Genomic DNA, 15580 nt, shown 5'->3' with positions numbered 1-15580 from the left:
GAGCTGACAGCTCACAATGCGTCTGTTAGCAAACCCTCAACAGCCCCAGGCCTTTCCCAGAGCATCTTAATGTCTCTAACCAAAAGACAGCTGAGGCAGGGGAGGTGGCTCAGCGGGTAAAGGTGCCTGCTGAGCAAGTATGCGGACCTGAGTTTGAATCCCCATCACCCACATAAAAAGCTTGGCACGATTCTGCATAGGCCTGTAACCCTGATGCTATGAGACAGAGGCAGAAAGGTTGGTGGGACTTTCTGGCTGTCAGCCTAAACCCAGTGTGATCTTGTCTCAAGAGAATATAGCTGATGGATGACAGAGCAGACACCAGTATTCTCCTCTGGTCTCTGCAAAGACACTCATGGGCATGCACTTACACACATGTGTATATTACATATGGACTCCACATCAGTTGCTGGGCTCTCCCCGTGCCTCAGGGCCTTGGTTGCTCCCTGATGTGTTCTTGCTCCCCCCATAGCAGAGACTGGCTCAGCCTGTGGAGCCTGCTCTGATAACAACATCTGCCTCTGTCTCCCTACACATAAGTTTGAAACTATTAATTTTTTTTTAATTTCCTGTTCACTAGGTCTTCTGTTCATTTGTTCTCATCTGTCTCCTTCACCACAGTGAAGCTCCTTGAGGACAGAGACCGGGTCTGTTTTCCAACCTGGTTTATGCCACAGGCAGTCAGAGCTGGGAGAACATTTGAAAAGATGAGATTTGCTGCCATGCCTGTAGGCATGCATATAGCTGCCAAATGTTAGATCACAAAACAGAGGGCAGAGCAGCCAGAGAAGGTGGAAGACAGCATAATCTTCAAAAATAAATCAGAACAAAACCGTTGGCATGGGACATTCTCTTTTTATTTGTTTGTGTGTGTGGTGTGTGTGTGTGTGTGCTCATGCACACATATGCATGTGTGCCTATGGAGGGCAGAAGTCAGGCTTAGCTGCTGTTCTTCAGGCATGGTCTACCTTGCTTCTTTTTAAAATTGTATTTCTATTTATTTACTTTGTGTGTACATATATGCCTGCCACAGAGGTCAGAGGGGAACTTGTGGGGCTTGGGTCTCCCTTTCTACCATGTGGGTACTGGGTATTGGACCCAGTCATCAAGCTTGGTAGAAAGCACCTTTACTCGCTTGCTAAGCCATCTTGCTCATGCTGTAGTAGGCTGGGTGGGTTGGCCAAGAAGCCCAGAGGTCCTCGAGCCTCCCCCTCCTCCCCAGTGCTGGGACTCAAGTGGTCACCATCCCATTGTTTATTTATTTATTTTTTCCTCTTGTTAGTTCTGAGGATCAAATTCAAGTACTCCCGCTTTTACAGCACGCACCTTCCTGGCAAAGCCATCTCTGCAGCCCCAGCTCCAGGCTTAGGGGCACCTTGAGGTGGGCTGAGCATGCATTTGATTTCGGCCCACACCCTCTCACCTCTTTGAACTCTTTCACAGTCTTGAAGTAGAGCCTCTGCTTTTCCAGGAGCTCCAAGTACTGATCGTTCAACTGGTCCCTCCTCATCTTGTTCTCCTGCTTCTTCTTTTCCATCTGTTGGAAACATTTTAAGAAATGGTGGTGGAGGAAGAGGCATTCTGACAGGGTCACAACAGGCAGCCATGATTAACATTTGTATCGGTTTCTTCTAAACACATTGCCTCAGGTTGTCCTGTTTCCTTTCTGAATGAAATCATCTGCAGGCTCTATAATCTAATCAGCAGTTCGCTATTTACAGAACACCAGATGAACAGCATGCATTTTGGGGGGATTCTTGACTGTGGACCACTTTGTCTCTAGAGGGTACTTGTGAGTATCTGCAAGGAGTTTGGAGTGTCACAATTCCAAAGAAGGAGAGTTGTTGGTGTCACTGGCAAGGAGAGGCTGCTCACCACCCTAAAGGGTTCAGGACGGCCATAAGGCAAAGGGTTATCTAGCCCAGGATGTCAATTGTTTGAGTAGCCCAATGAGTATATATTGTGTTTATAATAACATAGCTTACTACCTTTCATTTATTAACTGTGCCATAGTGTAAGCTATCTACAGCTATCTAAACTGTTATAGAGTGTTTCCAGGATACTGATCTTATACACAGACACTAAAATGTTGACTTCAAGAGATTTTCTGTGGTAGCCACAAGCTGGAGGAAGCTGCAAGTGGAGGCTGGAGGATAACCTCCTTCTGTCACGTGCTGTGAGACCCCAACTTAGAGTGTTTCTCCCTAGAAGGTAAAGCCCCTAGACAGTCCCCAAGCTTGTTTTCCCTGATCTCTAAAAATACAGCCAGAAAGAAGCTCTTTGTTCTCTATAGCCAGCAAAAAGCCTTTTTGTTTCTGAGCCTTACAGCCAGAGATGCAATAATTGTAATTTTACCAAGGACACCCGGGCAGAGAAGAACACTCCTCCCAACTCCTCCCAATTCCTCAGCGAGCTGTTAAAAGCCCCCTACTGTCACCGCTCCGGGGTCAAACTCCCCTGTCCTGCACGGAGTTCGTCCTCAGCTAGCTGATAATAAAACCTCTTGCAGTTTGCATCAGGTGTGGTTTTCTCTCAAGTCATTGGGGTGCTGGCCAGCTCATCCCGGGACTTGAGCGGAGGCTCAGCTTCGGGGGTCTTACAGTGCCTGTACTCAGTAAACCACCTAGTTGGCCCACCCTGTTATAGAGACAGGGGTTCTCACTGGCCTGAAACTTGCCAAATACCCCCAGACTGGCTGGCCATCAAGCTCCAGGGATGTTTCTATGTTCCAGTCCTCAGCACAGGGAATACAAGCATGCACCAGCACTACTATACTAGGTATTTTCTCAGGGCTCTAGGGACTAAGCTCGGGTCCTCTGTACACTTGGTAAAGAGTAATGGAACACCTACAGAGACCTAAGGTTAGCAGTGAACAAGTAAAGTCTTTGTTTTCACAGGGCACATCCCTGGAGATCAGTACCAAACCAGACCAACCAACCAACCAACCAACTAACCAACCAGCCTTGTGTCTGAAGAGTGAACAAATGCGCATTAGTGATCAGCAGCATCAGTGTTGAGGAAAACAGAATGGAGTTGGAGATGGTGAAGGCATGTGGACTCTGTGATGCAGAGGGCTGAAAGGAGGGCAACTCACAGAACCAGGTGCTATGTGCAGTTATTTTCTGAAGCTAAATGTAGGGTCAGCCAGCCAGGAGATGAAGGCAGAAAATACTCATGTATAGAGCAGGTTCAGCCTGCAAGTATATATGTGCATGTGCCTATGTGCGTGTGTGTAAGTAAGGCCAGGGGATAAACTTGGCTGTGATTCCTCACCTTGTTTTTTTGAGACCAGGTCTCTATCTGGTCTAGAACTGGCTAAGCATGTTAGGCTGGCTGGCCACTAAGCGCCAGGTTCTCTCCCCAGCATCAAGATCCTAAGCACCACACCCTGTGAAATGTCATGAGATAAATGCCCAGGGAGAGGTGGCTAGACAAGAGAGGAGGGCTGCTGGGAGGAACAGTTCTTTATCTGTAAGGCAGGGAAGGGGCAGTACCGCTCATTTAATATGGGGGAACAGCACAATATCTGATGCAGAGGAGTGCTCAGTGCCTGGAAGCTATAACCAATAGCAATGTGGAGGCCTACCCCACCAGAGTCTCATGGCTGGTGTGGCAATGCAGGATGCACTCTGGATGGAGAGCCTCTGCCCACGACCTCCTAACCACCACACACTCTGTATTGCTGTAAAGGAAGCCTGCTGACCTTCATCCTGCTTTGTTTAATGCCTTCGACGATCTGTTCCATCTGCCTTAAAAACTGGTCCCGGGCAGCAGGGGAGGCCATGGCTCTGAAAGAAAAATCAGCAGAGGTAGGTCCAGTACGTTGCTCAGTTAGGAAGGGGGTGGGGGACACCAAGGAGTCAGCCCTGTACCTAGAATGTGTCCCAACGGTCAACTAGACCTTTGCAGGGCACAGTGGGCTGAGGGAGTCACCAAGAATACCAAGCAGTCAGGATTCCAAACCTCTGATCTGCTAACCAAATGTGAATCTTGTTCTCCATTCTCCCTGTGTTCCTGTGGCAATGGGCTGTGTAAGGAACATCTCTGACTAGATGTAAAGGGATTCTGAGGAAAACTATGCAGGTGAGAACACGCTATTCCTCTAATCTTGACAGGCATGTGTGTACTCTTTCAGCAGTGGTACGCACACAGGCAACTTCAAAGTGCTGCCTTCCGAGGATTGCTCAGCTTCTTCCTTGTAACTTTCAACCAAACTATATTTCCTCAACATCAAATGTGAATAAAAAGAATATGAATGCCATTTGCCACGAATTATGGCATGTACTACTTAAGAAATTAACTTAGTTTTGTTTTTTAAGAGTCTGAGGACAGGGGAACATCGCCTGGAATTAGAGCACATGTTCTGAGTATTCCCAGATCTGAGCTGAGAACCTGGAAATTTGCTGGAGGCAGTAGAAGGGGTAGATTTCCTGGTGTGCCTGCTATATACCCAGTCTTGCAGAGGGACGGGAGCCAGAAGGCTCAGAGCTTGGCACTCACAGGTGGAGAACTATTCAGAGAGTGGGATGACAGAGCAGAACTCTGCTGTGGTTATCAGGAATTCAGCCCTCCAGTCTGAGAGGGGCAACAGGACACAAAGGCAGGTGCCACCCCTGAACCTCCCAGTGAGTGTGTGTGTGTGTGTGTGTGTGTGTGTGTGTGTGTGAAGTCCGTTGCAGCATATCTGATCATACTGAGAACCCAGAGATTGTTTACTGGAAAGAACTATTTCTAGTTATGGTGTGGCTCAATCCTATCACACACCGTAAATCCAAGAGCTTTCTGTTTACCGTAAATGAGACTGAATAAAGTCAACCATAGGTGGAGAGGTGGAGCAAGCACCCAGCTGACAGGGAGTAAATAAAGGGAAGAAAAAACCATAGAGAGTGAGAGGAAGTCAGGAGGATGGATAGAGAGACACACAGGAAGTAGAAAGGAGGGACATGCAGTTGGAAGAACAGGTTTTTTCCTTCTGGTCTATCAGTTGAGGAGGAATGTCAGCTGGGTGCTTTCTCTGCCTCTCTGAGCTAGCAGGCTTTCACCATGGCGCCTGGCTCCTGAGTCTTCATTTGGTAAAATCAAACCTTTGGAATTTTGTTTTACAAACATTGTGTGTGTGTGTATGTGTGTGTGTGTGTGTGTGTGTGTGTGTGTTTGTCTGTCTGCCCGTGTGTGTTTGCACGTGTGTGAGCCATGGGTCTTGCAGATTGAATTCAGGTTCAGGCTCAATGGAGAATGGCTTAGCCCTGCTGTGTTTAAAAAAAAAAAAAAAGATATAGAAAGTCTAGAGCTCATGAACTTGGCTTTAAAATGTTTCTAGTCGGCTGTCAGGGGCCAGCAGAGGCTTGTGCTAGCAAAAGGAAGCATGCTATTCTGGGAGCGAGCCTTAGGCTGCCAGCAAGGTGGGTAAGGCTAGCTTACCATGAACACACTCCAGAGCTAGTATTGCTTGGTTCCCTTGCTATCTGATTTATACAGATGGCCTTCCTATACAATTTATTTTATGGTAGAATCTCATGTAGCCTAGGCTGGCCTTGAAAAAACTTTGTAGTTAAACTGACCTTAAACAACTCTTGATTCTCCTATCTTTCCTCCCAAGTGCTGGAATTCCATGCATACACCAAGAAGTCAGTTTATGCAGTGCTGGGGAACTGAGCCCAGGGCTTCATGAGTCTACACAAGCACTCACCTCTGAGCTAAATCCCCAATTTGGAAGATGTATGTTAACTGATAAAATAGACCTTAAAGAATTGTTCCTCAGAAAGGTAGAAGGTACCTCCCCCCCCCCTTTAATCCTTTTTCACAGTCCTGTCTTTATCCCCCTCCTGGTCTGCCCTTTGACTGTTCCTCATCCCATACCTCCTCTTTCATCTCCCAGAGGATGGCCCCCACTCCTTGGGGCCTTAAGTCTCCCCTAGGCTATCTCAATGGCCTGGAAGTTACCAAGTAGAATAGGTTGGCTGGACCCTGAACCCTAGGGATCTGCCTGTCTCCAGTCCCCCAGCTCTGGGACTACGATCATGCCACTACACTTGATTTTCCTTCTGAGGGCTCTGGGACGGAGCAAGTCAGGCTCTTTGCCCATAGCACTGCAATTTGCAGAACCTTCCATTAAGGCATGTCTACCCTTAGTGGATAGGGAAAGTAAGACTCATGTCCCAGTGCCAGACCTTGTGTGCACACCACATTCTCAGTCACTCCTCACCCAGACCAGGAGGGGGTCAGGGAGGAGGGCAGCCAGTACTTACTGTGAGAAGTTCTCGTGAATCGAGTTCAGCAGGCTAATCTGGGGGAGTGAAAAGGAACCATGTAAGTAGAAAGCTAAAAGGTCCCTGCACTCTTCTGGTCCTTGCTGGAGAGCTTGCCTTGGGCTGGGACAAGGCCACTGAAGGGGAGACACATCTTGTCGAGCAGGTCAAAGTGACACTCGACAAAACAAAGGAAAAAACAGCATGTTCTTCCCTGCATAGTTTTCCTCAGAGAATCGACCCCATCTACTTAGAGAAAATCATTTTCCCTAGAATACGTGACCACGAGAATGAGGAAAGATGGCTTTTTAGAGGGGACTCTAGTGGCAGGACTTTTTGGACAAACTGCCAGCAGGGATCAATTGGTCTTCCCAAACATCACTCTCTTTTGAGGCTATCAGTCAGGTGGGCCAGTAGGGTGAAGACAGAGAAGATAGCGCCCATCCTCCACTGCTCCACTCCCACACTGAGTCACCAACTTGGCCAACTGCTGAGTGGTCCTGAGAGTTTCTGATAAAACACAATCTTCATGGTCCTGTTCCCATGGAAACTGTTCCTGCCTTCAGAGCTAGAGCATCCATCTGACCTTGTGAGACATGCTGGGAAGGGCTCTGTCTGTGGGTCCCCTGGCTGTGCTCCATGTACCTGTTGGCTCATCTGTAAGCAGTTACTATCGCTGGACTTTGCGTTTGAATGTGCACTTGCATGTGGAGGCCAGAAGACAACCTCAGCTGCCATTCCTCATGAGGCTGTCCACCTGGCTCTTTAAGACAGGGTCTATCACTGGTCCAAGCTCATCCAGGAGGCTAGGCTGGGGTTGGGGCAGTGATCCTCAGTGGTCTATCTGCCTCTGCCTACCCAGTCCTGGCATTACAAGCAGAGTACCATGCCAGGTTTTGGTGGTGTTGTGTTTTGTTTTTTGTAATGTGGGTTCTGGCCATTGAACTCAGGCCCTCCTGTCTGGAAGGCAAGCACTTTATGTACTGAGCCATCTTCCCAGCACCTCAAGCTGGTGTTTCTCACATGATACTACAGAATGGGTAAACACCAGCTTTAGTTCACTGCAGAGAGCTCCCACTGCTTTGCAGTGACAGTCCCCAGTGCTTGGCACAGGAAGGCAGTCACTCTCTACTTCTACTGGACACTCCGTCTCAGGCTCTAGGTCCATCTGAATCTTCTGGAGCTACCATGCTGTCAGTGGCTCACCGAAGTTATCTTCTTTCCATAAAGGCTCTTCCTCGGGCCAGTGCGAAGTCTTAAGTACAAAGGTGCTTGCCGCTAAGCCTGAAGACCTGAGTTCTGTGCCTGGAGCCCACACGGTGTAAGGAGAGAAGCAACTCCCACTAGCTGTCCTCTGACCTCCACACATGCACAACGCCTCCCCTCCACAGTAAAATTTCAAATGGAATAAGAAAAGAAAGAAAGAAGCAGACAAAGGCTCTTACCTCCTTCTCCAGGTAAACCTTTTTGTCATCCAGGGTATTGTACAAAGTGAAGAACTGCTTGGTTTCCTTGTGCACTGCGGAAACTGCCAGTACAGAGAGATCAGCATCCTCGTGTCAGAGCATCAGTGAACCACAGCATCGCAACCCCGTGCGGCATGTGCCCAGGGCCATAGACCACAGCATTGCAACCCCATGCGGCATGTGCCCAGGGCCGTATGCACACTTAGTCGTCACAGAAGCCTGTGTCTCTGTGCATATGTGTTTGTACGTGTGCACATGTGCATTCAGAGGTCAGAGGTCGGCACTGGCTATGTTTCTCAATCCCTCTTCACCTTATTTTTTGAGACAAGCTCTTTCAGTGAACCCAGAGATCACTTACTAAGCTAGTCTGGGTGTTCAGTGTACCTCAGGGATCTAGCTGTCTCCAGTGTGTGTACCTACATCTGGCCTATTAAAAAAACATGTATGGTTGCTTTGCCTGCATGAATGTATATGCACAAATGTGTGCCTGGGACCCATGGAGGGTGTTGGATCTCCTGGAACTGGAGTTATGGGCATCTGTGAGCTGTCATGTGGCTGCTAGGAATTTAACCTGGGTCCTCTGCAAACACATACACTAAACAACTGAGCCATATTGCCAGCCTTTAAAAATAGACAACCAACCAACAACAATATGTTTCTTGTACTTGAGATCAAATTCAGGGCCTCAATCCTGTCAAGCAGCCCTTTAATTAAAGGGACCATCTTCCTTGACCCTGAGGGTGGCTTTGTGTTGGGGTTGGTCTGTACCCCAAGATATGGCTGCCCCCAAGATGACCAAATTCTCATGTATACCAGCTTTTGTTGTGCAAACCTTGCTCCCTAAGTTAACTGGCCAATAAAAGGCTAAAGCCTGTGACTGGGCAGAAGAGAGAGAGGAAGGTGGGACTTCTTGGGAGGGAGAAAGGAACTCTGTGAAGAAGAAAGTCACATGTGCCCACGGGCCTGAAAGGTATAGCTAGTCATGTGACTGGATGGGGCTAGGTGGTCAGGTTAACTTAGATGAGCTAAACGAGAGTCTGCCTAGCTAAGAAATATTAAAAGGTCTCAGGAATAACTGTCACTGTATTAATTTCCAGCACTAATTAATATATACAGAATATTAATTTTTTTTACAGCTTTGATTCTGACATGATGCAGTGACTGTGCAGTAGGCTGAGGTGAGGCAGGTCCTGGATTATGGAGAGAACACGATGCTCTAAAGCAATGCTAGTGAGACTCTATGGAGCATGACCTCGGGCCATCAGGAGATGCTGGGGTGGGGATGCTTCACAAGAAGCTGGAAAGAAGAGGGAGGCTCAGGTGACTGCACACAGCTAACCACCATGAGAGCTGGCCAATGTTGGCACTCAAGGTCCTGAGTCCATCTACAGAGCAAACAGAGACCACGAGTCATCTCCCAGGGCGGTTCAGCAAGCCCAGAGATGAAGTAAGGTCCTTTTCAATGTGGCCCTTGTGGACTGTGCTCTGACCAATGCTACATTGCGCTAAACTGCATGAAGCCCCTTCCCCCCCATCCCTCACAAAGCCCAAGAGTCTGTGTGTTTGATCAATGCACCTACTCTGACGGTAGAGTTCAATAAATCGCTTCTGATACTGTATCAGCTCTGCTCGACTGGGCACTTCGTCAATCTTGCGATGCAAAATTGCTATTTCTCGATTTCTTCGTGCCTAAATGCAAAGGGTCAGGGAGAGAACACTTGGTCAAAGGCTATATTTGTCTGCTCCTCACAGCTGAGCCAGCCACAAAGACACACATTCCTGTACTAGCCTGAGGTCCTCACATGGAATTGTGACTGACCAGAGGACAGGCAGTGTAAGGAGTCCCAGATGACAGGTGCCATCCTACTGCCTATCCAAAGTGTATTCTGAATTCCTCTACTTAGAAGCCTACTAGTTTCTCAAAGCCTTTCAAAGGGACCAGACTGTCCTGTCAGGTGTTCAGGAGGCAGCAGGATGTTTCATGAGGCCCACACCACTCAGCTTCCACATGGCTACATGCAGATCTCAGGACCTGGGCTGAGCACTGCCATTTTCTTGAGCCTTTGTTCCTCCTGTCTGTGCCCTACCAGTCTGGGGTCTTGCTTCTCTCTCAGCAGCTTCTCTCTCCTAACTCTCCTTCCGAGTGGCGGGGCTGACCTTGAGTTTCTTCACGGGAATCTTAAGGTACAGCCATCTGATGTTTAAAGTGTGTAACGTTGCACGGGCTTGCTTGCTTGCTTCCTGGCATATCCGTGATGGGTGGTAGAACTCTGAGGACAATTTGTGGGCGTTCTCCCCTCCCACCATGTGGGTCCAGGAATCAAGCTTGGCTGTAAAGGACGGAATCCACCTCTAGGTGGAGACATGCCCTTGTTTGCTCCCTTAAGGGTTAGTCCAGCAGGACAGGACAGGGACCAGGCCAGGGGACTGCCTGCCTTCCTGAGTCAAGGCTCAGAAGAGTGCTAACTACTCGGTTTTCTTTTCTTTGTCCTTTCCTTTGTAATGCTGGCAAGAGCCTGACTACACTTTTAAAATCACAAACGAATGCCCTTGGCCTTTAGCTCATTTTCTGAGCCCCCCTCCCTACTGTGTGCCTCCATGTTTATCTTTACTCTCCTCCTGGGCAACTCTGATTCACAGCCTGCCTGCCTTGGGGTTTTCCTTTTAAACTCTAATTAATAAATTGTCCTTGAGCATCTGTTTGAGTCTGTTCATAATTTCTTTTATTAATAAGTATCCCACGAGAAAACTCCATTTTCCCTAGCATCCCACGATGGCTCTGCTGGACTCCCCGAGTCTTCTAGTGACCTTGCTCTCCTGCCTTCTAATTCTTTAATGGGCAGAGGGAGTGAACATGGTCCTGTGCCCTGCACAGCACACATCTTTACCCTGGGGGCTGTCTCACACCAGCACACATGCTATACTCTGTGACTGTGTCTTTGTTTCTAGAATGTTCTGCATGTGTGAGGGTGCTTGTGGACATATTGGCTGTTCATCAGCACTTAAATTTGCTCAAGTCTTTGCTGAGCTGTATCCCCACCATTCAGCCTCCAGCCTCTTGCCCTGACAGCCAGGCTTGCTTAGTGCCTCCGCCCTTCAAGCCTCAGCCTCTCTCTGCTTGACAAATGCTGTATCCCAGTTCCCTCCCAGTTGGACGACTCCTGCCAGGAAGAATTGGGGTAGACTGTGGGCCAGGGCTCAGGAGACTCAGGAAGAAGACAAACCACGTTCTGGGAAAGCTGAAATTTACAAGGCTCACTGGGTCCCTCCCCAAGGAAGCAGCAAACAACTGCTGGGAGAGGCCACTGACCAGCCATTCTGCTGCCTAGCAACCACGTCAAGGAGACTGCCACCTGTCTAGCGGCCTGCAAATGGTGCAGGGGCTTCAGGGTTGCACTTTCATGAGTTGTCACTTGTGTTACAGAGGGCTTTTTGGTGAGTTACCCCTGCTCCGTGTAAGTCAGCCCTCACCAAAGGTAGGGTCAGAAGTAACTGCAGTAAGAACTCACTGCTTCACCAAGGACTTTGATCGCTGTGGGTTCCCTAACTACAGTCACTGGGAGTATGCTTCTCGTGTCTTGACAGGAAAAGTCTCACTCCGGAAGCTTTCTGGGGCATGGGTGAATGGTGGAATCTGAGTTTCTAGCTCCTTCAGTTCTCAACCACTTGCCATATTGGACACAGATTATTTTCTTAAATAATCCATCCCTATTGATTATTCCCTCTCCCCTCTGGATCCACTCCCTTTCTCTCTCTCTCATTAGAAAAGAACGGGCTTCTAAGAGATAAAACCAATCCTGATGAAAATAAATACAATAAAGCAAAAATCTATCATACTGCTGTTTGACGGCAACCCAAGCTGTCTGCTCACCTGTGAGCAGCCTGAGCGCCTCTCCCATCACCCTCTTTCTCTCGTTCTTGCTTGATCGCTCACTAGGGTTTTGTTTTGGGTCTTGCCCATATACCACAGCCTTAGTTACCATCCCCATTACAGACTGTTTTCCAGTCCAAACTCTTTTGAGTTGGAGCTGACACCAATCATTCTTCCCACAATGCTACCTAATGGTTACTGCCTCCTCAAGTTTTCATGTGTGCAACGTGGTGTTCATATGTGTGTGTGGGGGGCTTATGTACACATACACATGTACACATGAAGGCCTAAAGTTGATGGCAGGCATCACCCTCTGTCATTCTTCCACCGTATCCACTGAGGCAGGGTCTGTCTCTCAGTCACACCTGGAGCTCAGACAGGACTAGTAGTGCTCTTGCTAGCCAGCTTGCTCTGGAGACCTTCTTGTCTCCCTGAGGGTAGAATTCCAGGTGGGCCACTATGTGCACTTGGAATTTATGGGGCTTCAAGGGATGCGATCTCTGTTCTGCACACTTGCAAGGCAAATGCTTTTTAAACTGCTGAGCTGTCTTCCAGAGAACCCAGTCCAGACCAGCAGAGCTTTAACTTACACTTTCTTCAGACTGCCATTCATGTCCCTGCCCGTTTCCCAGTGACCTCCACATAACCTTCATCTCCCTCTTCCTCTCACCCAGCATCACCAAATTCCATGAGATGCAGCCCTCACTTTCCCCTGCCCACTCCACTCACAGATCCTGCTGCCTCTCCCAGGCCAGGCTCTCAGCAAGCCATTGGTTTCCTTGTATCTTCTAGCTTGGTCTCAGCCTCTCTCTACTAGTTCATTCCCCACACAAACAGCCTTGTAGTTTGGCATATATGGGCAGATCTTGGTCCTCAAATAACCAGGTCCCAGAGGGCAAATCTTCCAGTTCCTGTTACTGGGACCTGATACATTGCTGAATATGTAAGAAGTAGCCAGTCAGGGTCTCCAAACAGCAGTAGGGCCCAGATTGTATTAATTCTATGTACCTTTAAATATTTGCACTTGGTTTTGCTGAAGGCTGAGAAGCCATCTTTAAATATTTGAAAGGTAGTCATGCGTGGTGGTGCATAACTCTAATCCCAGCACTTGGGAGAGGGAGGCAGGTTTATCAGAAGTTCAAGGCCAGCCCAAGCTACACATACAGTTTGAGGCCAGCTTGAGCTATAACACTCGAAACACTAAAAGTAAGAATAGTGTTCTTATATCAAGGACATATCTCACTCATCTGAATATATGAATATCTCACAAAATAATTAAGAGCCAGAAAGATGATAATAACCTCTCATAGGCCCATGGAGCCCTCTGGCCATTCCTACCAAAGCTTGGCTTCCCAGGAATACAGACAAAGGAAAAGAAAGTGACCCAAACCAACATGTAATACAAGGCCAAAGGGTCATTTGTGGGTTTGAATCTCCATGAGCCAGGCACCGGCAATACAACGGACTCAGAAACACAGTACTGACTGTGCTTAGGTTTGGAGCTGGCTTTACCATCTCCTGACTCTGTTTGCGAAGCTATGCTCTTAACTCTCTAGTTAGTAAGTAGACCTGAACTTCAATCCTGCTTCTGGGACCTACCTGAGGCTTGCCTTTGGAGAAACAGTTAACCTACTGAAAGTTATTTTTATCATTTTATGTTGTATGGGGGTTTTGCTTGCCTGTATATATATGCCTGTGGGTGCCTAGTGCCCCTGGAAGGCGGTAGGGGTGCTGGACCCCCAGAACTGGGACTGATAGTTGTGAGCTGCCACGTGGGTGCCGAGAATCGAACCGGGGTCACGTGGAGGAGCAGCCAGTGCTCCTAACTGCTGAGCCATCTCTTAAGCTTCCACCAAAATGTATTTACCTTTTTAATGATCTGTACTTGTGTGTGTTTGTGTGAGGGCATGTGTGCCTGGGCGTGGGTACCCGTGGAGTTCAGAAGATGGTGTCACATGCCCTGCAGATGGAGAGGTACAGGGGCCGTGAGGCAACTGACATGAGTTCTGGGAACAGAACTTGGAACATGCAGAACTCCTGTAATTGTGATGCCAATCATACTTACTCTGAATGCAAGGTAAAGTTCAACTCCAACTAGCAATGCTGAAAGTAACAGACACTTGTGTTGCTGCCAGCAACTCCTTACATCATAGCATGTCTGGTTGCAATGGGAGCAGTGAGCAGGTCCTGGCCACGCTAGCTCTTCTACACCTATACCTCCATCAGTCACAGGACATGCATACCAGCCAGGCATATCTATGCGGCCCTGGTCCTTGTGGATACTCACCTGTAGTAACCGGATCTTGTATAGCTTCTCTTTTTCCATGTTGTACCGTCTGTCCAGGTCCTCCTAAAAGTGACAACAGGCCAGAGTTATCTAGAATGGAACTTCCATTCTCTGACGAAGTCTTTGAAAGTTGAGAACATCTAATCATATTCTCTCAGCTTGAGTTCCTTCTCTCAAATGACCAACTTTAGGACTTCACACCTGAGAGATACTTTCACATCATGTCCTCATACCTCTCCCTTTACTGGGATCCTGGCTGAATCCAATCTTCTTTCCAGAAGAAACCAATCATCTATTATTACCGTGGGGGAGCATATTTGTGCCACAGAAGGAATTATAGAGGGAAGAAGACCACCTTGTAAAGTTGGTTCTCGCCTTCCATCTTATGTGGGTTCAGGGGATGGAGCTCATGTTACCAGGCTTGCAGGACAAGTACTCAACCTGCTGAGCCGCCACCTCACCAGCCCCTAAATGCAATGTTAAGTGAGAGCCTCCTCTGGGCTCCTGCAGCCCCCATATCTCGAACACCCTACTACAAAAGGGAGACAACTCTCCCATAAGAGTCTGTTCTCCATCTTAGTGTTTTCAGCTTACACTGGTTTTTGTTTATGTTTCTGACTGGACCTGAGGTATCCAAAATTATAACTGGTAACCCTTTGTGTCATTTAAACTTGCATCAAGTATAATAAGGAAAAGAAACCAGTCTCTCAATTCCAATAGCAATGCAGTATGTATGGGAAGATCCTTATGCAAGCATTTTCATCACTACAGAAAGTCCCTTGGGGACAGAGCTAATGTACAGGTGTGCCTTTACACCAGACCAAGGCACGAGAAAAATGGCCGGATGGTCTGTTATCTCAGAGAAAATTACAGAAGGGACACACGTGCATGAGAACACACAGAGTACATGCATACAAGTTCCTACATAGGACTCAGCTATAGGTGACATCTAACAGATATCACCTATATCCCTTGTCCAGTCTCCTACAGGTTATGAAGACCACCCTTAAAGAAGGCCCTGCTTGGTGCCCCCTGCTTCCCCCACTTATCCTCTTCCTTTCTCTTTACATGTGATAAGTGCTGTTTTAACTCATAACAGGGTTCGGCAACTTAGAGTATGCCATGGAAAGCCTAAAGCCTTTGAGCCATGTCTGACTCTTTGCCTATTTCTATAAATAGGGTTGTGCTGGAATATATATATATATATATATATATATATATATATATATGTCTATTTATTTATAATACATGTGACACAATATAATTCCTTACAACTTTTGTGCTTGAGAACATGCAATCAAGCCCCCCCCCAAAAAAATTCCCTCATAATATTTTATGTAAGTTGATAACTGTTGAGCTGTAGGTTGGATACACCTAATACACAGTCAGTATGGCCAACTAGAGCAGTGGCCTGCCATAAAAATAGCAAAGAAGGCAGTTTTCCCTCTATATCACTCTTTCGCCCTTTGAGGCTCATGTGGTCAACACAGGTGTCTTCTAGTTGAGGAGTGAAGTGTCTAAAATGGAACTGAGCAGAAGAGTCAGCGGCTGCACAGATTAAACAGAGGAGGCAGCAGAGCAGACTATACAGAGGAGGCAGCAGCACAGACTACACAGAGGAGGCAGCAGAGCAGACTATACAGAGGAGGCAGCAGCACAGACTACACAGAGGAGGCAGCAGAGAAGACTATACAGAGGAGGCAGCAGA

The 15580-nt window shown here is 47.7% G+C and overlaps 1 protein-coding gene across 5 annotated transcripts in view; it reads right to left on the bottom strand.

Moving 5' to 3' along the window:
* Ccdc93 (coiled-coil domain containing 93) overlaps positions 1-15580 on the bottom strand; it is a 72823-nt gene that overhangs the window by 5591 nt on the left and 51652 nt on the right. For 4 of the 5 annotated variants that reach the window (XM_021163351.1, XM_029477824.1, XM_029477817.1 and 1 more), the window contains 6 exons: positions 13873-13935; positions 9295-9403; positions 7694-7776; positions 6249-6286; positions 3704-3788; positions 1424-1537 (listed from right to left, as the gene is read on the bottom strand). In XM_021163351.1, the coding sequence (XP_021019010.1) occupies positions 1424-1537; positions 3704-3788; positions 6249-6286; positions 7694-7776; positions 9295-9403; positions 13873-13935 (492 nt within the window). Of the gene's footprint in view, positions 1-1423; positions 1538-3703; positions 3789-6248; positions 6287-7693; positions 7777-9290; positions 9404-13872; positions 13936-15580 lie in introns of those variants that run through there. The other variant, XR_003836725.1, reaches the window with a different exon arrangement.

Source organism: Mus caroli, chromosome 1 (genome assembly GCF_900094665.2).
Source record: "Mus caroli chromosome 1, CAROLI_EIJ_v1.1, whole genome shotgun sequence".
Taxonomy (NCBI): Eukaryota; Metazoa; Chordata; class Mammalia; order Rodentia; family Muridae; genus Mus; species Mus caroli.
The sequence above is the reverse complement of the archived record's forward strand: the minus strand, read 5'-3'. Positions and strand labels throughout refer to the sequence as shown.